At 45.0% G+C, this 23,766-nt stretch overlaps 1 protein-coding gene across 5 annotated transcripts in view; it reads right to left on the bottom strand.

Moving 5' to 3' along the window:
* Positions 1–3,414: 3,414 nt before the first annotated feature.
* Positions 3,415–23,766, bottom strand: part of Mast2 (microtubule associated serine/threonine kinase 2) — a 117,839-nt gene continuing 97,487 nt past the window's right edge. For 3 of the 5 annotated variants that reach the window (XM_038332466.1, XM_038332470.1, XM_038332471.1), the window contains 20 exons: positions 21,381–21,590; positions 16,257–16,358; positions 15,574–15,706; positions 14,797–14,858; positions 14,228–14,313; positions 13,608–13,816; positions 12,603–12,741; positions 10,858–10,990; positions 10,024–10,189; positions 9,472–9,573; positions 9,102–9,224; positions 8,833–8,942; positions 8,336–8,490; positions 7,842–8,116; positions 7,549–7,743; positions 6,412–6,638; positions 6,121–6,243; positions 5,586–5,722; positions 5,267–5,460; positions 3,415–4,989 (listed from right to left, as the gene is read on the bottom strand). In XM_038332466.1, the coding sequence (XP_038188394.1) occupies positions 3,470–4,989; positions 5,267–5,460; positions 5,586–5,722; positions 6,121–6,243; positions 6,412–6,638; positions 7,549–7,743; positions 7,842–8,116; positions 8,336–8,490; positions 8,833–8,942; positions 9,102–9,224; positions 9,472–9,573; positions 10,024–10,189; positions 10,858–10,990; positions 12,603–12,741; positions 13,608–13,816; positions 14,228–14,313; positions 14,797–14,858; positions 15,574–15,706; positions 16,257–16,358; positions 21,381–21,590 (4,401 nt within the window). In that variant the 3' untranslated portion in view covers positions 3,415–3,469. The remainder of the gene's footprint in view (positions 4,990–5,266; positions 5,461–5,585; positions 5,723–6,120; positions 6,244–6,411; positions 6,639–7,548; positions 7,744–7,841; positions 8,117–8,335; positions 8,491–8,832; positions 8,943–9,101; positions 9,225–9,471; positions 9,574–10,023; positions 10,190–10,857; positions 10,991–12,602; positions 12,742–13,607; positions 13,817–14,227; positions 14,314–14,796; positions 14,859–15,573; positions 15,707–16,256; positions 16,359–21,380; positions 21,591–23,766) is intronic. The other 2 variants (XM_038332467.1, XM_038332469.1) reach the window with 2 other exon arrangements.

Genomic DNA, 23,766 nt, shown 5'->3' with positions numbered 1-23,766 from the left:
TTTTTGTACCTTCTTCAAGACAGGAATGGTCTGGCCGACTTTCTCCAAATGCCAATAAAAATATCGCAGTGAAGCACCTCTCTGTCTTCTTGGCATGGAGGGTGGTGGGCTTGGTAGGGAGGACAGTTTGTGGTCCTGCAGTCTCAGAGGTAAACTGGGACCATTGAGAGGTTCTCCCTTCTGTGTGATGAAGCCAACACTTAACCAGTCCTGTCTACCCCAAGCAGGATAAGACATTGAAAAAATTAATATCTATTCCTACTAATAAGTGCATTTAATTGGTTCTCATGCCCAGAAATAGACTTACTAATAAGCTTAGCCTCTTGTCCTCTGCACGGCACTTTATCCACATGGCTTGGTCGGTCAGGGAATATCTGCTTACTTACCTGTTTGGTTCATTTATTCCTGCTGTGTTCTAAGTACAAGGCATGAACTGTGCATGTTTAATACCAAGATAGTCAAAATTATATCCTTCCCACCCCTCTTTGGAAAGTTCCACCAGGACATAATATCTCATAGGCATTTTGGACTTCAGAGAAAATACAAGGTCCCAACCCAACCTGCAAACCTGCCTATAGCCACACAACGCCTCTCCTTTCTGTTGAATTCCAAACAATGCCACCCTTTGTATGTATTTTGGATTTGATTTCCTCTCACCTGTTTTTCTCAGCTGGATCATCCCTATTTTAGACTTAAAATGACATGTTTCAGCCAGACAGCTTTTCTGGTCTCATCTTTAGCCTCTATCACTGAATTCACCTGCTATGTCTAGGCCGATGTGTTTCTCCTGCCCAGGATCTCCACTGCTGTAAGATATCTCCTATTCAGAACATTGGATGTATCGTGTACATGCAGGGTGTTGTGGTCTGAATAGAATGGCTCCCATAGGCTCATGTCTTAATACTTGGTCCTCAGTTGAAAGAACTGTTTGGTTAGGACAAGGAGGTGTGGCCTTGTTGGAGGTATCTCAATAGGGGTGGGCTTTGAGGTTTCAAGGCTCCTGCCATTCCTGGTGTTCCTCCTGCCTTCTGCCTGAGGTTCAAGATGTGAGCTCTTGACTCTGCCTGCTGCCATGGTGGGTTTGTTGTTATTAGGGTCTATGAAGCCCTGGCTGCCCTGGAGCTCACTATGTAGATCAGGATGGCCTCAAACTCAGGAGATCCTCTAGCTTCTGCCACCCCAAGTGCCTCTGGGATTAGCAGTGTACTCCACCATACCTGGCAGGTCTAGCTTCTTTCTGATAAGGATCTCATTTCTTTTTTTTTTTTTTTTTGTTCTGGCTGTGGCAGTGTTATGCCCCTTTTGGGTTTCCTTTATTTCGTTCTGTAAGCTCCCTGGGTGATCCTTCTCTGTAGATTTAATTATCTATCTTCTGATAGTCCCTCCTTGTTGAAGGGCTTGTGCACTATTCCCTTGTAAACCAGGCAACCTGTCTACACTACAGCCAGAGAACAGACTGGCTAAAACAAACCTGATACTACTGCTAAGAAACTCCTTACACACAGTAGTGTTCTCAAAGGGAGCACAACAGTACTTTGGTTGACACCCTTGTATTTACATCACTAAGATGCTTAGTGGCTATTTCCTCCCACTCACTTCCACTCTCCTAGGACTGTTTTCAGGAAATTGCAAGTGATTCCTCCCCATCCACCCCTTTCACCTATGCTGTGGTGTTTCTGATCAGATTCTGACATGAGACAATCATCACCCTTTCAGCTGTCCTGTGGTGTTCCAGGCCTGTGACCTGTTTTCAGTACCCAGTGCACCAGCCCAGCCTGTGCAGCTATTTGAAGTGAATAGAGAATGTAATGGTCTGTTCCGTCGCTTTAAGAGACAAGCCACGCCCACTCCCTCCCCTGTCCCAAGGCAGGGAGATCTTATTGCTTGCTGCTTGAGTCCCTTCCTTTTTCTGTCTCCCTCTCAAAGAGGCAGCTTCTGCCTCTCCCCACTTCTCCTCTTCCCCTCTTCTGTCGGTCTCTCTGCTCTTCTCCCTTTCTCTCTTCCCTAGGACTGGCTGCTCTTGGGACCCGCTGCCTACTGCTGCAGGTCTCTGAGCAGTAGTGTAGTGTAGGGAAGGCATCTCAGATGGACTGAGTATCCTTTGGAGCCACCAAGTCTTCTAGCGTTGTCATGCCAAGCCTGGCTCCCTGTCCTGTGATGCTACTCACTCTAAAATCATAGCACCTGGTGTACCTTTTGTTCTAAAACAGAAGTAAACCATATGTGACTCTAGCGACTAGCATATAGCCTTCATGTAGAAAGGCTTCAGTTCATGCTCTACAGGATACCTGTTATTTACTGTCATCTCATTTTTGGTGGTCACCATCTTCCTCATGCAGAATGACAAAGCTGCAAGCTACAGTGGGCTGACTTTAGTCTATAGTCTCTCAGTACTTCTCAGAGGTAGGCATTAAATCATGGGGCAGGCACATAACCATCAGTTTGGGCATTTTGCAACTCTGGCCTTACCACAGAGAATCTTCCAGCCTTGACACACCAAGCCTAGTTCCCCTTACCTATCCATGGGTACCATGCGTGTTTTCTGTTTTTTCCCTGCTACTTCCACCAACATGACCCTCAAGTACAGTTCTAATGATTAAGGGCTGTAGTATCTACCAGCAGAAACCCCACCCCACAACAGCCCAGAACGATCTGACACCAGATATGCAATCATTTTCATTTCGTGTCTTCTCAGCATTGTACCCGGTCACTATTCCTAGTGTGAAGTTCTTTCCTCTCTTGGATCTTGAGTGGCCACCAAGCTTTACCTCCTAACCTACTTCCTTTATGCTGCTGTGCACAGGGGTGTCATTGTTGATAAACTATGGCTCTCATTTCCATATATTTTATTACCTTCTTGATACCCCACATATAGCTCAATATAAATATATCCAAAGTTAAACTCGTCACTTCCTTTTACTTTTTCTTGTTTACTTGCTAAGACACAAAGTTAGATGATAAATAAATACAGGTTCTAGAGTCAGAGGCCTGAATTCTAGTCCCAGCTCTGCCCAAACTGAGTATGATGCCTAGGGCGGGAGGAAAGCTAATTTCCTTACCAAGCAAGCAGTGGCCATTCTGTGCTCTACCAACCACAGACTCTCAGGGCTGGGCTGCTTTGCTCATCATGTACACTGATGGCTGGCTATGCAGAAGGATGGTAAACCTTGTTTCACTTTGAGTTGTTTTTGGTTCTTTGAACATAGTAGGTATATTGTGTGTACTACTACACTCTGTCCACTCTTTCCTGAGTCACTTCCTACTCTCAGCTCCTAGATGATCCGAGAAATGCAGCTGGATTGGGTTCTCTTCCCGAGAATAAAAATCTAATCATTATAATCCCAGGAGCAACAGGCCTGAGACCTAGAGTCCTGTGTGCAATAACCAATAGAAAGAAGCAAACAAAGGCCAGGATGGTTTTCAGGAGGATGTATTACACAGGTGAGTGCAAGGAAAGCAAACCCAACTGCTATGTTGGCTTTAAAAGTTCATCTGATGCCAGTGCCAAGTTCTGATGCTTTTGTTGGCCCCCAGGTTCTTGGCTTCTCCAGAGCAGGCTGGGCCCAGTTTCTGGGCTGAGGGGGTAGTTTCTGCATGGAATGTCCTGCCTCCTGTCGCCTGAGGCATCAGGCACTTCCATAATGCTCAGGACTGGCTCCTCTTTCTCCATTTGTTCACATTCAGACTCCCACAGCCAGTTTTGGCTGGGGACCTCATGAAGTGGATAGGTCAGCCCAGGGACACCAGGTGACTGTGACTTCTCTTGCTTAGGAGACAGGTTCTTAGGAAGATTTGGAACTGTGGTTTCCAAATCTTTGGAGTTAGCTGGTTCACCTGTCCTTGTTATCTTCTTGTTTGGGCATGCTCTGTCTGGACCTTCAATAAGGCATTTCCAGGACCATGGTCCTGGCTTTCCAGAGGTGGAGGTGGCAGAGCAACTAGGAGAGGCAAGTTCTGAAGAGCTGGGACAAAGTGCAGCTAGTGCCTGTGTGTGGAGGTGCTGGGCTTTCCAGCAGCCTTCAGAGGAAGTGGGGCTTGCGGGCCCAGACCTACTCAGGCTGGAGGCTTCTAAAGAACTGGTAGCTTCCTCAAAGGCTTGTGGCCTCCAGAGCCTCCTCTTGGAGAGCCCAGGAACTTCTATTTGGGGAGAACCTAGTATGACCCCTGTCAATAGGCCTGAGAGTACAGGACCTTGGTTCTTTAGATTCCTGTGCAAGAAAGTGTCCTCTTCCCTACCCTCTCCTGAAACTTTAGGGGGTACATTCTGGATTGCTTCTGGTTGGGGAGCCAATCTTGGCTCTTGTGTGGCCTGGCTGTTCTCAGTCTCCTCATCAGAGTCATCTTCTGAAGAGTCTACTTCCCGGATAGCTTCTTGTTTTTGCAGTGACTCTCGACGTTCAGCTCGATCCTGCCGGAGGGTCCCAAGGGCCCTTGAAGGAGCAGGCTGCAGCATCCCTTTTCCTGGAAGTGGCCCTTTCCCGGAGAGCACACTTCTGGTTCCAACCACCTCCAGAGGGCTGACCTCCCTGGGTGGCAGTTCCTTCTTTAGCTCACCGTGGGTTAGGTCAAGACTATGCTTGCGGGAAGGGGCTAATTTTTTCTCAGACGCCACTAGTGCAGCTGCCAGCTTTTCAGCAGACTGCACCCTCTTAAGCAGTGGAGAGCGGGGTGGTTCTGCACTCTTGGGCCGTGAGAGCTGCCTACCCAGTGGAGGAGACAAGTGAAGTTTGGTAGGAAAGGCCTGGGCTCCATGTCCAGACAAAGGCGATGGGGAACGCTGAGGTGAAGCTGCTGCTGCTGGTGGAGAAGGGGTGTGGGCCAGTGGTGACAATGGAATGCTGCCTGCTGACTTGCGCCGTGGAGAGCGGTATTGGCGTTGGAGCTTGGGTGCTAGACCATGGAGGGAGCTGGGCCGTGTATGTCCAGAGCCAGCAGGGGAACTGGGTACACTGGAGCTGGGAGAGCTGCTCTGCGATGAATTCCCTCCCACTTTGGATAGTCGCATGGATGGAAAGACAGACCAACAGAAAACAGCACATCAATGTTACTTATTAGAAGTGACTAAGTTGCAAGGCAGAACGTAGCCCTGGAAATGCCCACTTTATATTACTGGTGGACTAGAGTCTACTTAATCCACTCCCCTTCATAAACTCCTCCCAAGACTTCTGGATCTTCAAAGGTGGGCTCAAAAGAGATTTAGAGTGGGGCTCAGGTTCATTACTATCTCTCAAGGGGAGGTTTCTGATCTTCAGGGAACCTCTCGTACCTGAGTGCACAGCATCAGGGGCTATCCGGTAGCCCTGAGGAGGGGAGCGGGGAGAGAGGCTGTGGCTGTGTGTGGGAGATCCTGGACCACTCTCTCCTGATGACAGCGAGCGGTTAAGGGAAGAAAGGCTGCGGCTGGTGTGTAGCAAGGAGGCCTGCTTAGTGATCTTCCGGAACAGGGAGCTTCTTTTTCTGCTGTAGAAGTAAGGGCAAAGCTGAGCTGCACAGGACACAGCATACTGTGGGCCTGGAGCCCAGGCCCCAAGCAAATGTGAGCACCCAGGTTCTCATGGTAGACCTCTGAACCAAGTCTGTCTCACCTTTCTTGCCCGTCCTTGCCCCTGCTCCGTTTGCTCCTTCGGGCCATTTTGGCTTTGTAGCTGCCTTTCCGAGCTGGCCCCACTTTGATAGACGTATTCTCCAAGGGAGTTGTTGAAATTGATACCTTGTTTCCACTCTGAGAAGCCAAGCAGAAAAAAGCATGACACTCTGGCTAAGGGGGATGCTATTTTCTTGTCTTGCCCTTTGCCGCACCACAGCTCCAGCTCCTGTTCTTACAAACCAACATTAACAAGTGCTATTTTCCCTCACAGGTTAGAAAGTGGTTCCAAGTGGCACTTCAGAGTGTCCTGCTCATCAGTCTCACCTGCAGTTTAGAAGAGTCACTGGGTCTTGGCCAGCAAAAGCTAATTACCATATAGAGAAAATGTCCTGTACTGCACAAATTCTGCATGCCCTACATCTGTCCTTAATGCAACATGTATGTATACCTGCCATGCCCACTCCCCCTTACGGCTAGTTCAGGCTCGCAGGTCTAGGGCATTCACACCTCACACAGACATTTCCCGTACTAACCTTCAGGACCAGCTCCACCACTTCTGTATGGACTAGCCCATGCACAGGCTCACCATTGACATGGGTGATGAGGTCACCCTGACGAAGTCCTGCCTCGCTGGCTGGACCGCCATCCTCCACATGCTGTCTCAGGAAGAGAAGAACCTTTAGTTTGGACCCTGGTTCTGCTGCTGTGACCCCTTGACCACCACCCTTTGGTTTCTGTGAGTAATGTGGGAGGGCAGATAGGTTCTGTAAGGGGAGGCGGGAGCAACAACGTTAGAGGACAACGCTCTGCCTGGCCAGACATACCCACACCATGTGGTGCACAGTGTAGACATCTGAGTCACCCATGTAGACACGAATGGCCCTCAGGGTGAAGCCATACTTCTTGCCAGCTCGGTGGATGACGATGGGAGGCCTCAAGCTGCCAAGAGCTGGCAAGAAGTCCCTGCTTGGAGAAGAGTCCCTGGAAGACGGGTTAGATGACTGGGAATGCGGGGACATGGGGCTGGCCAATGGAGAGCAGGTGTGATGTTCTGGAGGAGAAATCAAGACTTAGTGATCAGAGATCTTGACCTGGCCATGATCCCAGCCTGATCCAGGCTGTTGATCCCAGCTCACTCCTCGTCATGGGCAGACCTAAAGTTCACCTTCTCTGCAGGACCTGAGTTCACAAAGCACCCTTACCTAACCCAGAACTTTTTGGGTACAGGTGAACAGTGTAGCTAGCACTTATGTGTACATAATGGACTATGTAAGCATGACATTAGCATGTAAACATCACAGCTATCCTGTGAGCTCAATATTTATATCCATGTAACATTTTAAAAAATGATTTATTTTTAATTATGTGAATTGATGTTTGCCTGCATGTATGTCTATGTGAGGGTGTTAGATCCCCTGGAACTGGAGTTAAAACAGTTGTGAGCTACTATGTGGGTGCTGGGAATTTAACCTAAGTCCACTGAAACTTCTCTCCAGCCCCATATATCCACATTTTAAAAATGAAGAACTCGCCAGCCAGTGGTGGTGCAGGCAGATCTCTTAGTTTGAGGCCAGCCTGGTCTACAGAGCAAGTTCCCGGACAGGCTCCAAAGCCACAGAGAAACCCTGTCTCAAAAAACCAAACCACCCAACCACCCAACCACCCAAACAAACAAAAAAACCCAACACCAAAACCACCCAACCAACCAACCAAACAAAAAACATCAACTTAGGGCTTAAAGATGTCAGACAAGGTATTCAATTCAAGGTCAAGAGCCTTTAACATTGATGATTTGAATATTAGCTTTTGCATGTACATTACAGCCGTCAGCACGAATCTTTAAAGACCTCTACTTGCATGGTAAGGGGCAGTCTCCCAGACACCTGCTGCACAGACTCCTGCAGACCCGCAGCTTCAGTGTCCTTCCTGTGGGTTTGATCTTAGTTCCCTATTGGCCTTACCTGAAGGAATGAGGAGGGAAAGGGCTGTGGCTGAAGCAGACTTGATTACTTTGTTGACAGGGCGAGTGGTGCGTTTCTCTATAGAGTCCCCAGAGAGCAGCCGATGACGAGCCCTGCGCACAGCTAGGTCACTGATGGCTTTGGCTGCAGCTTCCTCAGCCAGCTGTGGGGTCCCATGGCCTCGTGCCTCTGTGGCTGTGGGCCCAAGTGAATAATGAGACCTGCAATGTGGCTAAGCCTCCCTCCCTGTAGTATATTCCAGCCTATGTATTTCACCGTCCTCTGGGCCACACCTGGACAAGACTCACTGCTTTGGCCAGGAAGGTCCTCATCCAGCTTCAGCTGCCTCTCCAATGGTCGTTCAATGACAGCCCCAGATGAGCCCTCTCCAGATGGGGGTAGGAGGACCCATATACCCTCCTGTTGTTGCCTCCGAGGGGTGCTACTGGTCTCCTCAGGGCAACGAGGCACATCAGGGAGGCCTGAACACCGGTGTCGCACTGTCATTGGAGGACTTGAATCACTCTCTGTGTGGGATGACTCAGACACAGACAACCGCTTTCGTAATCTGCAAAACAGAGGTACTATAGGATAAAGTGGCCCAGGTTGTCTCCCTCTCCTTCCTCTGCTGAGACTACCTTAGGGCCAAAATTATAGTCACAGACCTTTTCATACATTTTTTCATACTTTCCTGGCAAATGTCACTTAACTACCAACACCCACCCCCTCCAGCATCTGATGCAACAACCAAGGGATGAACCCACCCTGGTGAGCCCTGGGTGCTTACATCTCGGGGGAACCAATCACCCAGCTGCGGTCTCTGCCCTTCAGCCCTGCCAAGCCATCTGAGCGATCCTCCTTCTCCTCACTCAGGCTGCGCTTGGTTGGGGGTGGTGTCCGGCGTTCCTCAAGCAGGGAAAGCCGTTCCATGCTACTGTAAACCTGTGGACACAGGAGACACATGGGATGGCTCCAACAACTATATTTCCAAGGAACAAAGGGTCTCCTTGGGATCTGACAGCCAGAGATTTAAGGGGACCCCCCCCACACACACACTTATGCCCTCCTCCATCCAAGTTGCTCATTTGCAGAAGCTGTTCTGTTGACCTGACTCTGGCAGGGACTAGGATGATCCTAGAAGCTCCTGCTGTATGTAATCCTAGCCCTCTGATCTCTTTTTATGGAAGTGGTCCTATCAAAATTCCTTGAGCCTGCCCTAAGTATGTCCCTCAACAGGCTCTCTTCTCCCAATCCATTCGCAGCCTGGACTTCCTTAAGTCACACCTTGCTGAACCTTGGAGAGCAGGAGGAAAACTGGCGGATCTCAAGGCAGCCGTCCTCGCTCACTTCCTCTTCATCCTCAGAGTCTACATGGTGGTATCGTTCTGAACGGGCTAGACCAAATACACAGTTTAATTAACTTGCGCACCCTTGTTGGTCCCATCCTGGTGGCACCAGCAGGGCCCTGAGCAGTTGCTCCTGACCAAGGAATGCACAGGCATTTCCGAACAAAGATAGTTCATGTTTCACTTCATCCCCCACAGTAGTCTTACTGTCAAAATAGCTGGTGTCATCCTCTGACTCCAGCTGAGGTATAAATTCAGCCTTCTGGCGAAGAAGTCCTGTCCAGTCCAGACCCATGAAGAATGGGTGCTGCTTCACTTCACAGGCACTACCTGCAGACAGAGGACAGGACCAGATGAGCTGCATAGAGTGTAGGTCACTGAGTCATATGAGAAGCTAGACTGTGAGAAAGTAAGCCTGGGAAGTCTCAGTTCAAGGACTCTTCCTTCTTTGCCTACAGGAATAGGGCAGAATATCAGGATCAAGAAGAGGTACTTTCTACTGAACCTTAGGGCACACAGACCCAGCCTCCCTGGCCCCTTCCCAAGTGGTGAGAAACAAGAGAAAAGCCCAACTTACTTGTGCCCAGTCTTTCTAGTGGGTTCTGGTGAAGCAGTTTGGAAGTGAGGTCTTGGGCATCTGGGGGCAGTGCATCATCACCTTCAGGCCATACAATCTCATCTGAAGGATCATGGGTAAGAGAGAAAGGAAAAATTGTGGGTATAGTGTGGGCAGATGCAGAAAAAGAAAAGTATAAGGAAGGAAAAAAGTCAGGTTTAGAGCTCCTCCAAGCCTTGCCTGGGACCCCAGTTCCTAAAGTCCTACAGGTTGCCTCCCTCCTAAGGGAGTCTCCACAGTTGCTCCTGGATTCAGTGTGGGCACTACAAACAGTGACTTCCCGTTCCTGAAGCTCCAGCTCACCTGCATGTCACTCTGGACACAGAACTCACACTCAGACACCACAGAACACCATTTCACAACAACGACATGAACACAGGGAAGCCCCAGGAGGAAACAGCACGTGTGTACAAGAGGACATGACTAGTAGGCACACATTCAGAAGAAAGAGCACAAGAGCCTCCCAGCTGTGTGCACACAGCTGACTCCACACTGATCTGGGATAGTACCTACCACTGATCACTTGCCCAAAGAGCTCCTCCGGAGTGTCTCCAAAGAAAGGGACGCAACCCACCAGGAATTCATACAGGATTATGCCCATGGCCCACCAGTCCACTGGCTTCCCATAGCCCTGACGCAGGATCACCTCAGGTGCTATGTATTCCGGGGTCCCGCATACCTGAGCACAGAGAAGGCAGGCTGGCTCAGGATCCTGAGGCAGCTTGCTGGCATGACAGCAGAGGGGTGTTCCTACTACTGGAGCAGAAAAACCTCTGAATGAAGAGGCAGCGTACCTTAACTATAAATAGGACCAACAGCAATCCCAGGGAACCAGAGTTAAAGCTCTTAGTCAGGAGGGTTTCTCTATTTCCTAATTAACCAAAATATCTAATTCTAGCCTAAAACCGCCACGCTAAACTAACTCCCCTTTGGATCTGTAATTAGAGTTGGTTCCTACCCCAGAAACTACCAGTTACCTGTGCCACCACAACCTGAAATATCAAGTCACAAAACGGCCATGGGCTGCTCTAGAGAACACGGCACAGCACCCAGTGGAAGTGTGTTCCTGACACACCCAGCAGAGCTGTGTCTCAGGCGGATCTCACAAGAAGATGTATCAACAGTTAAGACAGCTACCTCATCCAAATTCCAGGGAAAATTTTATATCCATTTTCTCAGGGCTCATCCTGTTTTCCAAATATGCTACCTATTCAGTGCTTCCCTGAAACTAAAGGCAAAAACGTAGAGTTCCCATGTTAATACTCAGGCATAGATTATAGGCAAGTAGCTCCAAGGTTATTCTGAGGCCTGAATTTCAACTCCCAAGGTTTTCCCCATGCTTCCTACCTGCTTGTCTAAGAACTCCCGGGCATCCTTTTCAATGTGGCCCTCATACAAGTTGGTTGTCAAACTCATGAGGCCAATTTTAGAAAGTCCAAAGTCAGTAAGTTTGATGTGCCCCATTGATGTAATCAGAAGGCTGTGAGACCACAGAAATAAAATCATGGAGTTATTTCCCAGCTGCCCTTAGTACTGATTTAGCCTCTGCATGGTACCAAGAAACACAAATGGGGAGCTAGGCAGCTATAAAGTAAGTAACAGCCGTGATTTGTGAGTACCATTTTCTGTCCCTCCTTGCAACTCCATTTCTTTGTTGTTCCACTTGCATTCTATACCTGAACAGGTATTGGCAGAAGACACTGCCTCCAGGGCTGAGGTCATTCATTCTAAAGAAGCTGCTATAGTCATTAACAATCCTTCCATAAGCTGAGGGACTTACAGGATCCATCCATCTCAGGGAGAAGGAAAACTGATAAAACCTTTTTCCATGCCCTTGACTTGGGAGGAAGAAACTAGAAACCAGAGACTGTTTTACATACTTTGCTGGAGCCATTTTTCTTGATGCTAAGGGCTTCACCCTGCCACCCCTAATTCTAGCATTCCCAAATTACTATCCCTGGTCCCAACTTCATTCATTGATTCATTCATTGAGATGGGGATGCCTTGACTGCCCTGGAACTAGCTCTGTAGACCAGGCTGGCCTTGATCTCACAGAGATCCTCTTGTCTCTGCCTCCCAAGTCCTAGGACTAAAGGCATGCATCACCACTGCCCTGCTTGGTCCTGACTTCTTTCATGGGCTCCATGTCAGCTGACCAGGCCACAAACTCAAACTATTCAAAACAAAGTCAGGTTTCCTACCTGGTTCACCATCTGAGTAAGAAACATGTTCTGTAAGCTACTAAGTTCTGTGATAAGTGTCTCCGAACTGTTCTGGAACTGGGGATGCTGTACAGTGGTGGAGTATCTCACTATCATGCATGAGACCTTGGGTTTGATTCACAGGACCAGTGAAGGTAAAGCAGGGGGAGGAGTGGGGAAGGCAGGCTGTTTCTAGAATACTCAGCACAGAAAATGTGCTTGTTTCCATTTCAGAAGGAAGGAATTTGAGACTTAAAACTTTTAATTAAAACACTGACTCAGGGCTGGAGAGACGGCTCAGCGGTTAAGAGCATTGCCTGCTTTTCCAAAGGTCCTGAGTTCAATTCCCAGCAACCACATGGTGGCTCACAACCATCTGTAATGAGGTCTGGTGCCCTCTTCTGCCTGCAGGCATACATGTAGACAGAATATTGTATACATAATAAATAAATAAATATAAAAAATAAAGTGATCTGAAGGGGAAATGGGGAGAGATGCTCTTTAAAAAAAAAAAAACACCACTGACTCAGTTAACAAGCATGAGTGGTCATCTGAACATGAGTCTGCATAATATGAAAGCTATTTTCTTTCTTTTCTTCTTTTTTAAAGACAGGGTTTCTATGCATAGTCCTGGCTATCCTGGAACTCGCTCTGTAGACCAGAATAGCTTCGAACTCACAGAGCACCGCCTGCCTCTGCCTCCCGAGTGCTGGGATTAAAGGCGTGTGCTACCTCTACCCTGTCCAATGCTATTTGCTATAGTCATTATTAGATGTGCTAATTCCTTTGAATGCTTGGTTTCTTCTGTTTCCTAGTAGCCATTCTAAGATGATCTAAACACGTTGTGTTTGTACTACTTATCAAGAGACTTAAGAGAAGGAGTGGGCATACTTGTCAGGCTTGAGGTCCCGGTGCACAATGCCATAGTTGTGTAAGTATTCCAAAGCCAGCACAGTTTCTGCAAAGTACAGACGCACCATGTCCACAGGCAGGGCCCCAATGTTCTTCAGCAGAGTGGCACAGTCTCCCCCTGTAGAAAGCCCAAGCTGTCATGAGGAAAGGCTGTCGTGTTTCAGTGCCCTGTTACAGTCAGTTCTCAGGCTCCGCAGTCCCTAAGGAGACAGCCTCACAGAACAGTCTATTGCTGGAGCTTGTGACTCCAGCCCTTCTGCTACTAGTATGGGTAGGAGACAGGTACTAGAAAGCAGGAAATGGATTTAGGTGACAGAAGGAAAGAATCCAAGCCTTCATACCTTCATAACGACTTGCAGGTATAAGACTAAGTTTTGTAGGATGCGAATACTGTACTCACCAAAAAAATCTGCTAAAATATATGTGTATGTTCGTTTCTGACTAAAGTAACATTTAAACCTCCAGCAAACACCCACTGAAGTAAAAGCATGGCTTTGTTCAAGTTCAGCTTTAAGCCTTAGGGAAAATATGTTTGTAGCTGTACAGAGTGAGGGTCAGAGGAAGGGCCACTGCAAAGCTGCTGCCTGCCCCTCTCCAAGCTCTGTCTATGTTGTTCTTCTAGTCGATTCCTAGACTATTTGACTGGGCTTAGGATGGCCCTTTCACAAGTTATCAGCAGGGGCAATCTTTGCAGAGCCCTACTTTGGGCTTCTGTGGCTGCTATCTAAAGCCTCTATCCCTGTCTGCATGGACTTTGGGAAGCAGACTCTCTAGTTGCTGGGTTATTACATCTGTCCACCTTTCTAACTGTGGAGCTATGTGCTCACTGTAGCCAGTGGTCTTTAGAGTTCCTAAGCAGAGACTGAAAGAGGTCTTGAAAGCTGGAGCCTAAAGCTTTACTACTGGTCAAAGAAGCTGGTTCTTATTTAGGCCAAAGGCTCAGACTACACTCTGACTTCCACACAAGCCATGCTCCCACAGTACCTTCAACATATTCCATCACCATGCATAAGTGACGCTTGGTCTCAAAGGAGCAGAACATGCTGACCACAAAGGGGTTTTCAGCGAACGTCAGTATGTCGCGCTCCACAAATGCTTGTTGGATCTGGTTCCGTAGGATCAGGTTCTGCTTATTAATCTTCTTCATAGCAAAGCGTTGCCGAGTGGACTTGTGCCGCACCAGAAAGACGGCCCTGGGGAAGACAGCCAGCCCAGCCCAGCACCTCAACTGTACATTCCATAACCCCAAACTGCCTCTTCATCCCGCCTAAGTGCACAAAACAACAAAAATCTTGAGGATATGCTTACTCCTAAGAAGAATCTGGGCTTCTGGCCCAATTAACTCTTCAATTTCCTGGCAGAGCAGGTCCTGAGGACCCAGCTCAATGTTTCCAGAACTCAGAGGAGTGCTACCAAGACAGGTGGCCCGGGGAAAGAGCCAATGTTCAGATGCCACAGGAAACTGAACTCTTGACATTCCAGAATTCAAGGAGGGAATGGGTTCACCTTGGGGCATCTTTTTCCCAGGGGATTGGGAATCATACACTTTCAGAAGAGACCAAGGGCTGATTCAATCCTGGTCATAATCTAACCCATGCCATTACCCATAGGCGCCATTGCTGATGAGCTTAATGGTTTCAAAGTCCTCTTCAGAGGGGGTCTTTTTGCTTGGCAGAGATGCCCCACGACCCTGGAAGACAAAGGAAAAGGAAATCGGTGTGATCTTCAGAGCATATATGCTTGGGGAAGCCATGTACCCAGTCTCAGCTGAGCACCCACGCAGCTTCTGCCTATTCTTTCCAAGAAACCTTTGACTTCTCACTGTTGGCAGCACCAACGACCCATTCCTTTAGCTGTTCCTTTTATTGTTAAAGACTTACTTTTTAAATGTATTATTGCTGTTTTATGTGTATGAGTATTTGTCCACATGTACGTATGTTTGACTGTATCCGTGGAGGTCGGAGGAGGGTACTGATCTCCTAGAACTAATTATAGTTGGTTGTTGAGTCACCAATGTGTGTGCTGGGAATTGAACCCGGGTCCTCTGGAAGAGCAGCGAGTGCTCTTAACTGCTGAGCTATTGCTCCAGTTCCCAGATATTCTTTTAAAGCAAATTTATAGGGCTTCACAGAGCTCAGTCTCCAAGATTGCAGCAGAAGCTCAAGATCTTTACCTCCACTGAATCATCTGTTTCTGGAGTATCAGGACTGTCATAGCTGCTCAGCTGGGCCATCTCTGAAACACAGCAAGGAGAGCAGAGGAAACTGCATAGCAGTGATAGGCAATTCGGCAACACCCTCAGATCACACAACACGCGCATGTGGGACAGGTATTGATACTATAACAGCCAGAAATGTAAACCTAGTTCTGTGGTTCTATCATCAGTAAATAAGGCAAGTGCTATTACTCTACTATTTCTAGAAGGTCAGTGCCACTCACAAGGCCTGGCTCAGTCTAGAAAAGCTTCTCTCCAACTTGGGGCATTTCCTGGATAACAGGGCCTAACGAAGGGAGGCTTCTAGTACCCATCCTTTAGGCCAAGACTATTTAACTTATTGGGGCAGGAAAGTAAGCAGATAGGGGTAGAACTGCAGAGCAGGACAGGGAAGCCAAGGGTTCATACAGGGGCTCATCATGAAATCCAGAAGAACAGAGCTAAGTTCTAAAGCAAAACTGGACGAGGCTTGTTAGGTGGCCAGTAGGAGAGGGAAGTATGTAGAAAGGTGATCATTTTTTAAAATGTTGATCATGGTCCTTCCTTGTTGACCTTGTTTGATCTGAGGCTGTAAATCCAACCTAGCTTGGCCTAAGGGAAGGTTGTCTGGAATACAAAAGGCAAATATGAACAGTGATTCCAAAGAAAGGTTGTGTAATGGTGGAGATCACAGCATCTCCTGTAGTCCTGAGACCCCTGAGGGTCATGCTAAATCTCTTCTTTAAGCATGCTCACCCTCTAAGGGATCCCGTGTGAGGCCCAGCTGACTAACAATGTAGCGGGGAATGTCACATTTAATTCCATGTCCCTCTTTGGCATGACCCTCAGCTGCTTCTAACAGGTGATAGAATTCTTCAGGGTCAAATTCCTGTAACAGAGAAAAGAGGTGGTCAGTGGGGCAAGATACAAGTGCATGCTGCTGCCTTTCTTGGCATTAAAGCACATATCATAGGGAAAGAAATTAAAGCATATACCCCGGTCCCTAAACATCCAGAAACAGGAGTTACAGATCATGAACAAAGCTGTCTTATAGGTCACCTCTAGATGATTTTCTAAGCATAGTGTAGTCTTCTTAGAAATACGCGCAAGACCTTTTGACTTTAAGACAGTTTAGCCTAGTCACTTGTTACAAGTTGGATTCTATTTGCCAGGTAGCACTGTCAGTATGTTCAGGTGGTCAGCCTGGAACCCTGCTGGAATATACTCAATCACAGCTGATTTAGCATGGGGGGTAGGCAAGATTAATAGTTCTTACTGCTGCCCCCCCCCCAGTGCTTGCAAATCATATTTTAAAAAATAATCACCATAGGAATGTTAATGGTACTGCCAGTTTTGTCTTTTGTTTGTTTGTTTTTATTGGCAAGACACTTCCTTTACATTCCCTATTCCCCACGTATACATCAACCAAGTCGACTCACCAGGCATTCCAGGAGACGAGCTGGGCGGGCAATGACAATCATCAACTTTTTTACCAGCTGTAGCACAAAGGATACATCTGAGCTTTCTGAGCGCTCGTGAGCCTACACAGAAAAGAAAGGTTGCTTACACCATTATCCTACTGTGGGGTGGGTTAAACAGGACCAGACTGCACAGAGCTAACTACAGGAAGAAATATGGAACTGAATGATGAAGGGTCAACAGCAAATTCTTTGAGACACAGTCTGCACTGAATTTCTCTCCTCTATTGAAAGAGCTTAGTAAATAAGAGTTGGAAGAAATTTGGTAATTGGACAAATACTTTACAGTGGAGGGATTTGGGTCTCTATATGACAATATGCGAGACAGTTTAAAATGGAATGATTAAATGATAGGATAATTTAGATGGGATTTATGTAATGTCAATTGTAAACATCATCAGCTTTATCATTTTTGTTTTATCACTAAAAAAGTTGGTTAATGGGATGGAGAAAGATGGTTCAGTGGTTAAGAGCATTGCCTGCTCTTCCAAAGGTCCTGAGTTCAATTCCCAGCAACCACATGGTGGCTCATAACCATCTGTAATGAGGTCTGGTGCCCTTTTCTGGTCTACAGGCATACATGCAGACAGAATATTGTATACATAATAAATAAGAAAATATTTTTTAAAAAAAAAGGTTGGTTAATCTGAGTGCTAAGATACAGGCCTAATTAAACAGATCAGAGATATTCAAATCCAGACAGAGGAATTTAATGGAGAACCAATTTTAGCTTTGCGTTATAAGAATAGAGAGGATCAGCCTAGGGTTTTCAAACAACCAGCCTTAATATGTCCAGTAACCTTATAGGAATTGCCAAATGGCAGAAGTTCTGTTACAGTTAATTGCACTCCTGTGTCAATGTTAGATTTAAGGAGATTCAGGAAGCAACAGTCTCACATGGCATGCATTACCTTTTGTGAAGCAAATGTAAAACTCATGGTCAGTTTGAAATAGTATTATCACTAAAGACTGAATAGAATTGGTTAAAGGTGTTTTAGAGCCTGGTCCACGATTACAGTGGAGTACCTGGTTCAGGTAAGAGGCTAAGATTATTAACAATGGAATAAAGCTAGAGGTAGGGTAATCTCCCAAGATCAACTTCTTGGAGAAGATTAAGCTACTATAGAAAGGCAAGCCATATATGATGACCACACCCTTTGAATGCTTGGAACAGAAATGGGGAAATAGAAAAGAAAATCAAGTCATTTACTAAAGTTATACAGGGCCGAAAGGAAGCATTCATGGACTTTCTACAGCAGTAAACAGAATGTTACCAAATTAGAAAGTTACACAAATAATAATTGAATCTTTGGCTTTTGAAAATGCCGATTCTTTATGCAAAAGAATGATTAGGCCGTTAAAGGCAAGGTCAGCACCTTTGGAGGAATGGATTTAAGATACGATTAATATAGAATCTCGGGCTGGAGAGATGGCTCAGTGGTTAAGAGCATTGCCTGCTCTTCCAAAGATCCCGAGTTCAATTCCCAGCAACCACATGGTGGCTCACAACCATCTGTAATGAGGTCTGGTGCCCTCTTCTGGCCTTCAGGCATTCACAAAGACAGAATATTGTATACATAATAAATAAATATAAAAAATATATAGAATCTTGTAAGCATGATGATATATAGATAGGAAAGTTATTTCCAGAGGTTTGAGGAAAACCCAAAATGTCAAATGTTATAATTGTGGCAAAACAAGATCATCTAAAAAAGGGACTGTAGAGAGGGTATTCCTAGAAACAATGTTTTTTCTAAGAATAATTCATTTAAAACATCCCTCCCTTCTGGATTAAGCAGGTGTGGCAAAGAAAGGCATTGAACTACTGAATGTAGGTCAACAAGGAATATTCAAGATAATACTTTGCCATTGGGAGACTATGTGAGGGGCCTCTTACAGGCCTCAGGGCCAAATTCAGTTCAATAGTCTCCTACCGTCGAACACAAAATTCCTTCCAAGAGCAATTAATGAACCTAATACCTATTTTAAGAAACCACATTGCTCTGGATAATAGAGCAGATATAGAAGAGAGAACAAAAAATTCAGGAGAAACAATAAAGCAGATATTTTGGCAAATTTCTCTAAATGAACAAAGAACAAAATTAAAAATCCAAACAAAGGTCTGGTAGACACAGGTGTGGATGTAACAATAATTTCATCAGAATCTTGGCATCAAAATTGGCCTCTTAAGACATAAATGTTCAGCTTTTAGGGATTGGAAGTTTATCTCAGACAAAGCAGAGCACAAACTGAGGCAAATGTATAGGACCAGAAGAACAGAGAGGAGTATTAAAGCCATATGTGGCTAACAAAGCAATAAATTTGTAGGGATGTGATTTGTTATAGCAATGGAATGCTCAAATTAACATTTCCTAATCTTAGAAACAAACCATAAATTAATGTATGTTTCCAAGAAAAATATTACAAGATATTGTAAAGAACAGTCACCAACCATTCAGGTTGTACAAGAACAGGGCACAACAGCTGCTAATCTTCCAAAGGTACCAAAAGCCCTACCTTTAAAATGGTTGACACACAAATCTGTATGGGTTACACACTGGTCTTTAACAACAGAGAAACTGCAGGATTTAGAACAGAAGGTACAGGAGCAACTAAATGCTCAGCATATTGAAGAACCGACAAACCCTTGGAATTCTCCTCCTGTATTTGTTGTTAAAAAGAAATCTGGAAAATGGAGAATGATAACAGACTTAAGAGCTGTTAAGAAGATGAATTCAACCAATGGGCTCTCAACAGTCTGGCATTCCTTTGCCTTCTCTACTGCCTAAAAATCTTAGTTACTGATTTAAAAGACTGTTTCCTTATTATACCTTTACAAGGCAGAAAAATTTGGCTTCACATTGTTTACTTATAATTCTCAGACTGCTACGAGATATCAATGGAAAGTTATCCCACAGGGAATATAAATAGCCCTACCCTGTGCTAGCATTTTGTAAGTCAGCCATTGGAAATGATAAGCAAGCAATTTCTTGAATTTATAGTTTACTATTACTTGGACAACATTTTACTATCTGATTCAAATGTAGATATTTTACAAAGAATGTTTGAAGAAGCAAAGAAAATTTTGACTTGTTGGGGATTACAAATTGCTCCTGAAAAAAAAAATACAAAGAGAGATTCTATTAATTATTTAGGTTATAAAATAGGCTTACAAAAAAATAAGACCCCCAAAGGAGCAAATTAGAAGAGTTTGATTTTAGACTCTTAATTGCTAGGGAACATTTCCCATATGCAGGGCACTATTGGGGTAGGTCCTGATGACCCAATTCATGTCAACAAAACTGTGAGTGGTGACAAGGACTTAACTAGACCCAGGGAATTATCAGCTGAGGCTGAGAGAGAATTGGCTTAGATTGAAGAGAAATTACAGAAGACACATGTGGATTATGTAGATTTGAATCTTAGCTGCACTGTGGTCATATTATCCTCCAAACATTCCCCCTAAAGGAATTTTAATGCAGAGGAAAGATATTATCTTAGAATGGATCTTTTCACTACATAAATCAAATAAAAATTAAAACTTATATGGAAAGGTCTTTGAGTTAATTCTAAAAGGAAAGTTGAGACTTTGTCAATTAGCAGGAATAAGCCCAGCAGAAATTATAGTATCTTTCAATAATGATGAAATTGACAAATTATGGGAAGAAAGTAAACCCTGAAAAAGAGCTTGTAGCAATTTTTTGGACAAGATTAGCAAAACCTATCCCAAAAGCAAGAGAATTCAACTTATAAAGAAAACTAACTGGATCCTTCCTAGCATTCCTGTGTCAATGAAATCTCAGTTAATAGACATATTTATAGGATAAGCCCTACCCCACAGCTGGCAAGTCCCAAAGAAAATCACACAGAGATCTCCATAAGTTATAAAACTGATTGGCCCATTAGCTCAGGCTTATCAACTCTTGAGAATTGTCTGTATTCTGTCAATCATGTTTTGAATAAATGCTGATTGGCCAGGCAGGAAGTATAGGCCGGTCAAGACAGGAAATATAGGTGGGGTGATGAGAACAGAATTCTGGAAGCCCATTCCTCGCACTCCTGCCCAGACCACCGAAGAAGCAAGATGTAAGCTGCCTGGCTGAGAAAGGCACCAAGCCATGTGGCTAACGTAGATATGAATAAAGGGTTAATATAAGTTACAAGAGTTAATAAGAAGCCTGAGCTAATGGGCCAATCCGTTTTATAACTTATGGAGATCTCTGTGTGATTTTCTTTGGGACTTGCCAGCTGTGGGGTACTGGGCGGGACAGAAACCCCAACAAGCAGGCCCCCATGTTACACCCTGGGTTGAGGATAGTTAGAAAGCTGTTCTGAAATAAATGATTTTCAGTAGAAGACAGTTCATATATTCACTACTGTATTTTGTATTATTATTTGTGTCTGTCTGTTTTGAGATAAGGTCTCACTATGTAGTCTAGGTTGGCCTGACACTTGTCATATGTAGACAAGACTGGCTTAGAACCACTAGGATCTGATTCAGTCTCTCAAGAGGTAGGATTCAAGCTGTGGGTCATCACATTTGGTCAACCTCTGCCGCACTTTTTGCTTTTGGTAAAAAAGTTAGTTGGTACTGGTAGACTCCAACTGCCAATGTTGGAGTTTAAGGCAGAGTAATAGCTCTGGTTTTAGAAAACCACGCACAGGCAGTCTGGAGAGATGGCTCAGCAATTTAGAGTACTGATTGTTCTTCCAGAGGACCTGGGTTCAATTCCCAGCACCCATATTGCAGCTAACAACTGTTTGTAACTCCAAGATCTGACATCCTTTGCAAGACATACATGAAGGCAAAATACCAATGCAAATAAAATAAAAATAATAAATTATGTAAGAAAAAAGAAAGAAAAACCATTCATGGAACTGAGTTCTCCTCTGAAACCACGCAGGCTTCTTTTAGTGATGGAGAGGCCTACAGAGGGATATGAGCTCATCAGCACCAAATCTGGAAGTTCCTACACACTTGCAAGGAGACCTGGTGGTAGCCAGCAGCTGGGAAGAGTGGGCTCACTGCTAATTTCTGAGATTACCTTGTGGAAGTTTCAACAGTCCCTACATTAATACACTTACATCTTGCAGAAGCTTTTCCAAATTTTCTTGAAGTTCGTAGAAATAGTGTGATGTAATGAGGCCACTCCGAGATTTATCCAGGCAGTCTCGGGCCATCTCAATCACCTGATGGTGAATAAAGCTCAGGGCGCCATCTGCCAAGGGCAACACATTGTCTGGAGTGTTACAGGAAATGAATTCGGCTAGGCGCTCTTCCATTTGTGCAGTGGCCTGGGAACAAAAGAGATGATAATTCCCTTCCAGTCCCAGCTTAGCTGCAGCAAATGCTGAAGGATGGGATCTTTGTGTGCCTTATTTCCTCATGCTACCTTGGGAAACCTAATGAGAGAAGGCATGAAGAAGTCACTGCAGAGAACTCAGCCCCAACACCTTCAAGGCCCTCTATCATTTTGGTTTACCTGTCTCTTGCCATACCCTATAATGCAAGATTTTCAGTATTCTGTAAACACACAGGTTTGCTAGTCTCTTACTGGCCGTATTTCATACCATTCACTTTATTACACATTCTCTGGGGTTGGCCCAGAGTTCCTGTTGCTCCTTATCTCACTCAAGCATCATCAATCCTCAGTCAATTTTGCTTCCTGGGAAACAAAAGTTCTCTTTCCTCCCGAGCAAAGAATGGAGGTCTGGTTTAGAGCTCTCTTGGACCCCTAACTGTTCTAGAATTTGACGTCTTTGTCATTGGGTGATTTCTGACTTCTAATATGTTGACACAAAAGTATGTTTAGCATGTGTATAGAGGGATTTTTAAAAAGTGAGAGCAGCAGAGAGAGAAGAAAGGGAAGGAATCTGAACACATTTTCTTTAACAACAGTCTCTCTTATATGAAGGACAAAGAAAGATCTGTGATTACCAACACACAGTATTAGGTATAAATGCATATCTCTGTACAAAGAGGATGAGATATGCGAGATACATTTCTCAACACTGCACACTCTGGAATTTTATTATAAAGCACAATAACAAGGCTTCTTAGATGTTTTCCTGCTCTTTTTTTTTTTTGTTCTTATTCTTGTGTCTACTTCAAGGCTACCACATGGAGACCAGAGAAAACAGATTAAACAGAATAACAGCTTATATTACTGAGTATTTCTAATAGGATTCTATTATTATGAGTAGTCAATGAGATAAATGAAGCTCGGGGAAGTTAAATAATCTGTCCACAATCTTGCAGAAAAGTGGAGTAGAGACAAATGCAGGTGGTCTGGGTTCTTGTTACATGTCAAGAAAGAAAAGCAGGAAGCATTTTTGTCATCTTCCTCAGCTGTCATGTGTATGCAAGAGACTAGACAGTTTAAGAGAAGGACTTCTGAGAGCAGCAGGAAGCATGTACCCCAGATACAAACGGACAGACAATCCAGGAAGGCCTGGACAGAGAGAGGATGAAGGAGGCCTGAGCACCTCGGCCCCCTATTATCTGTCGGATAGGCTTCTGATTGCTATTTTGGTTGTCTTGGTTGTCATCTAGAATTTACTAAAACCCCAAAATGGCTGGGCACACCTGTGAGGAGTTTTGCTTAATTAAATCATTTGAAGTGGGAAGATCTACTTCCAACCTGGAAGAAACCTTTTTTTTTTTTGGTCTGTTTTGTTCTTGCTAGCAAGTCCATTCCTTCACTGGCACCAGAGTCTACTTCCTTGGGATTCTGGTGTATGCTAAAAAACTAACTAAGATATCTAGCCCTGTGGACTGTGGACTGAACAACACTTAATTACTGGACCTTTTGTTCATAGGTGACCATTGTTGGATGAGCTGTAAAACAGTCTAATAAATTCTTTTTCTTTTCTTTGTTCTCTGAGACACGATTTCTCTTTGGAGTTCTAGCTGGTCACTCTGTAGACCAGGTTAGGCTCGAACTCAGAGAAATCTGATATGCCTCTGCTTCCTGAGTGCTGGGATTAAAGGCATGCACCACCACTGTTCAACCCGTAAGTTCCATTTTTATATAGAGATTCTGTTACTCTAGAGAACCCTGACTAATACAAGGTTAATTGCTTTCTGTAGGAACAAGTCTATCCTCAGAAGTATATAATTATACAATGTATGAGTATACAGCAAATAGTTTTTGATCAGAATTGCAAATTCACTCCAGCGCTGGGGCAGGATTGAGTTTGAGGCTAGCCTGGGTTAAATATCAATAGTTCCTGCTACAAAGTGAGACTGACTCAAAAAACAAAACAAACAAACCCCTTAACAACAAAAAACACAAACAGGCAAATTTAAAAAAATAAAGGAGAATAGGGGAAGGGTAAGTGGAGACAGGCCCATGGTTTCCTGGTTCTGAACTCAAGGAGGTTTGTAGCAGAAGTATAAATACTATTTCCCAACTATCTTTGGACAGGACCAATCTTCCTTTTCATTTTGAAAATGCTAACACAAAAGTTA

This window comes from Arvicola amphibius, chromosome 6, assembly GCF_903992535.2.
Source record: "Arvicola amphibius chromosome 6, mArvAmp1.2, whole genome shotgun sequence".
NCBI classification, from domain to species: domain Eukaryota; kingdom Metazoa; phylum Chordata; class Mammalia; order Rodentia; family Cricetidae; genus Arvicola; species Arvicola amphibius.
The sequence above is the reverse complement of the archived record's forward strand: the minus strand, read 5'-3'. Positions and strand labels throughout refer to the sequence as shown.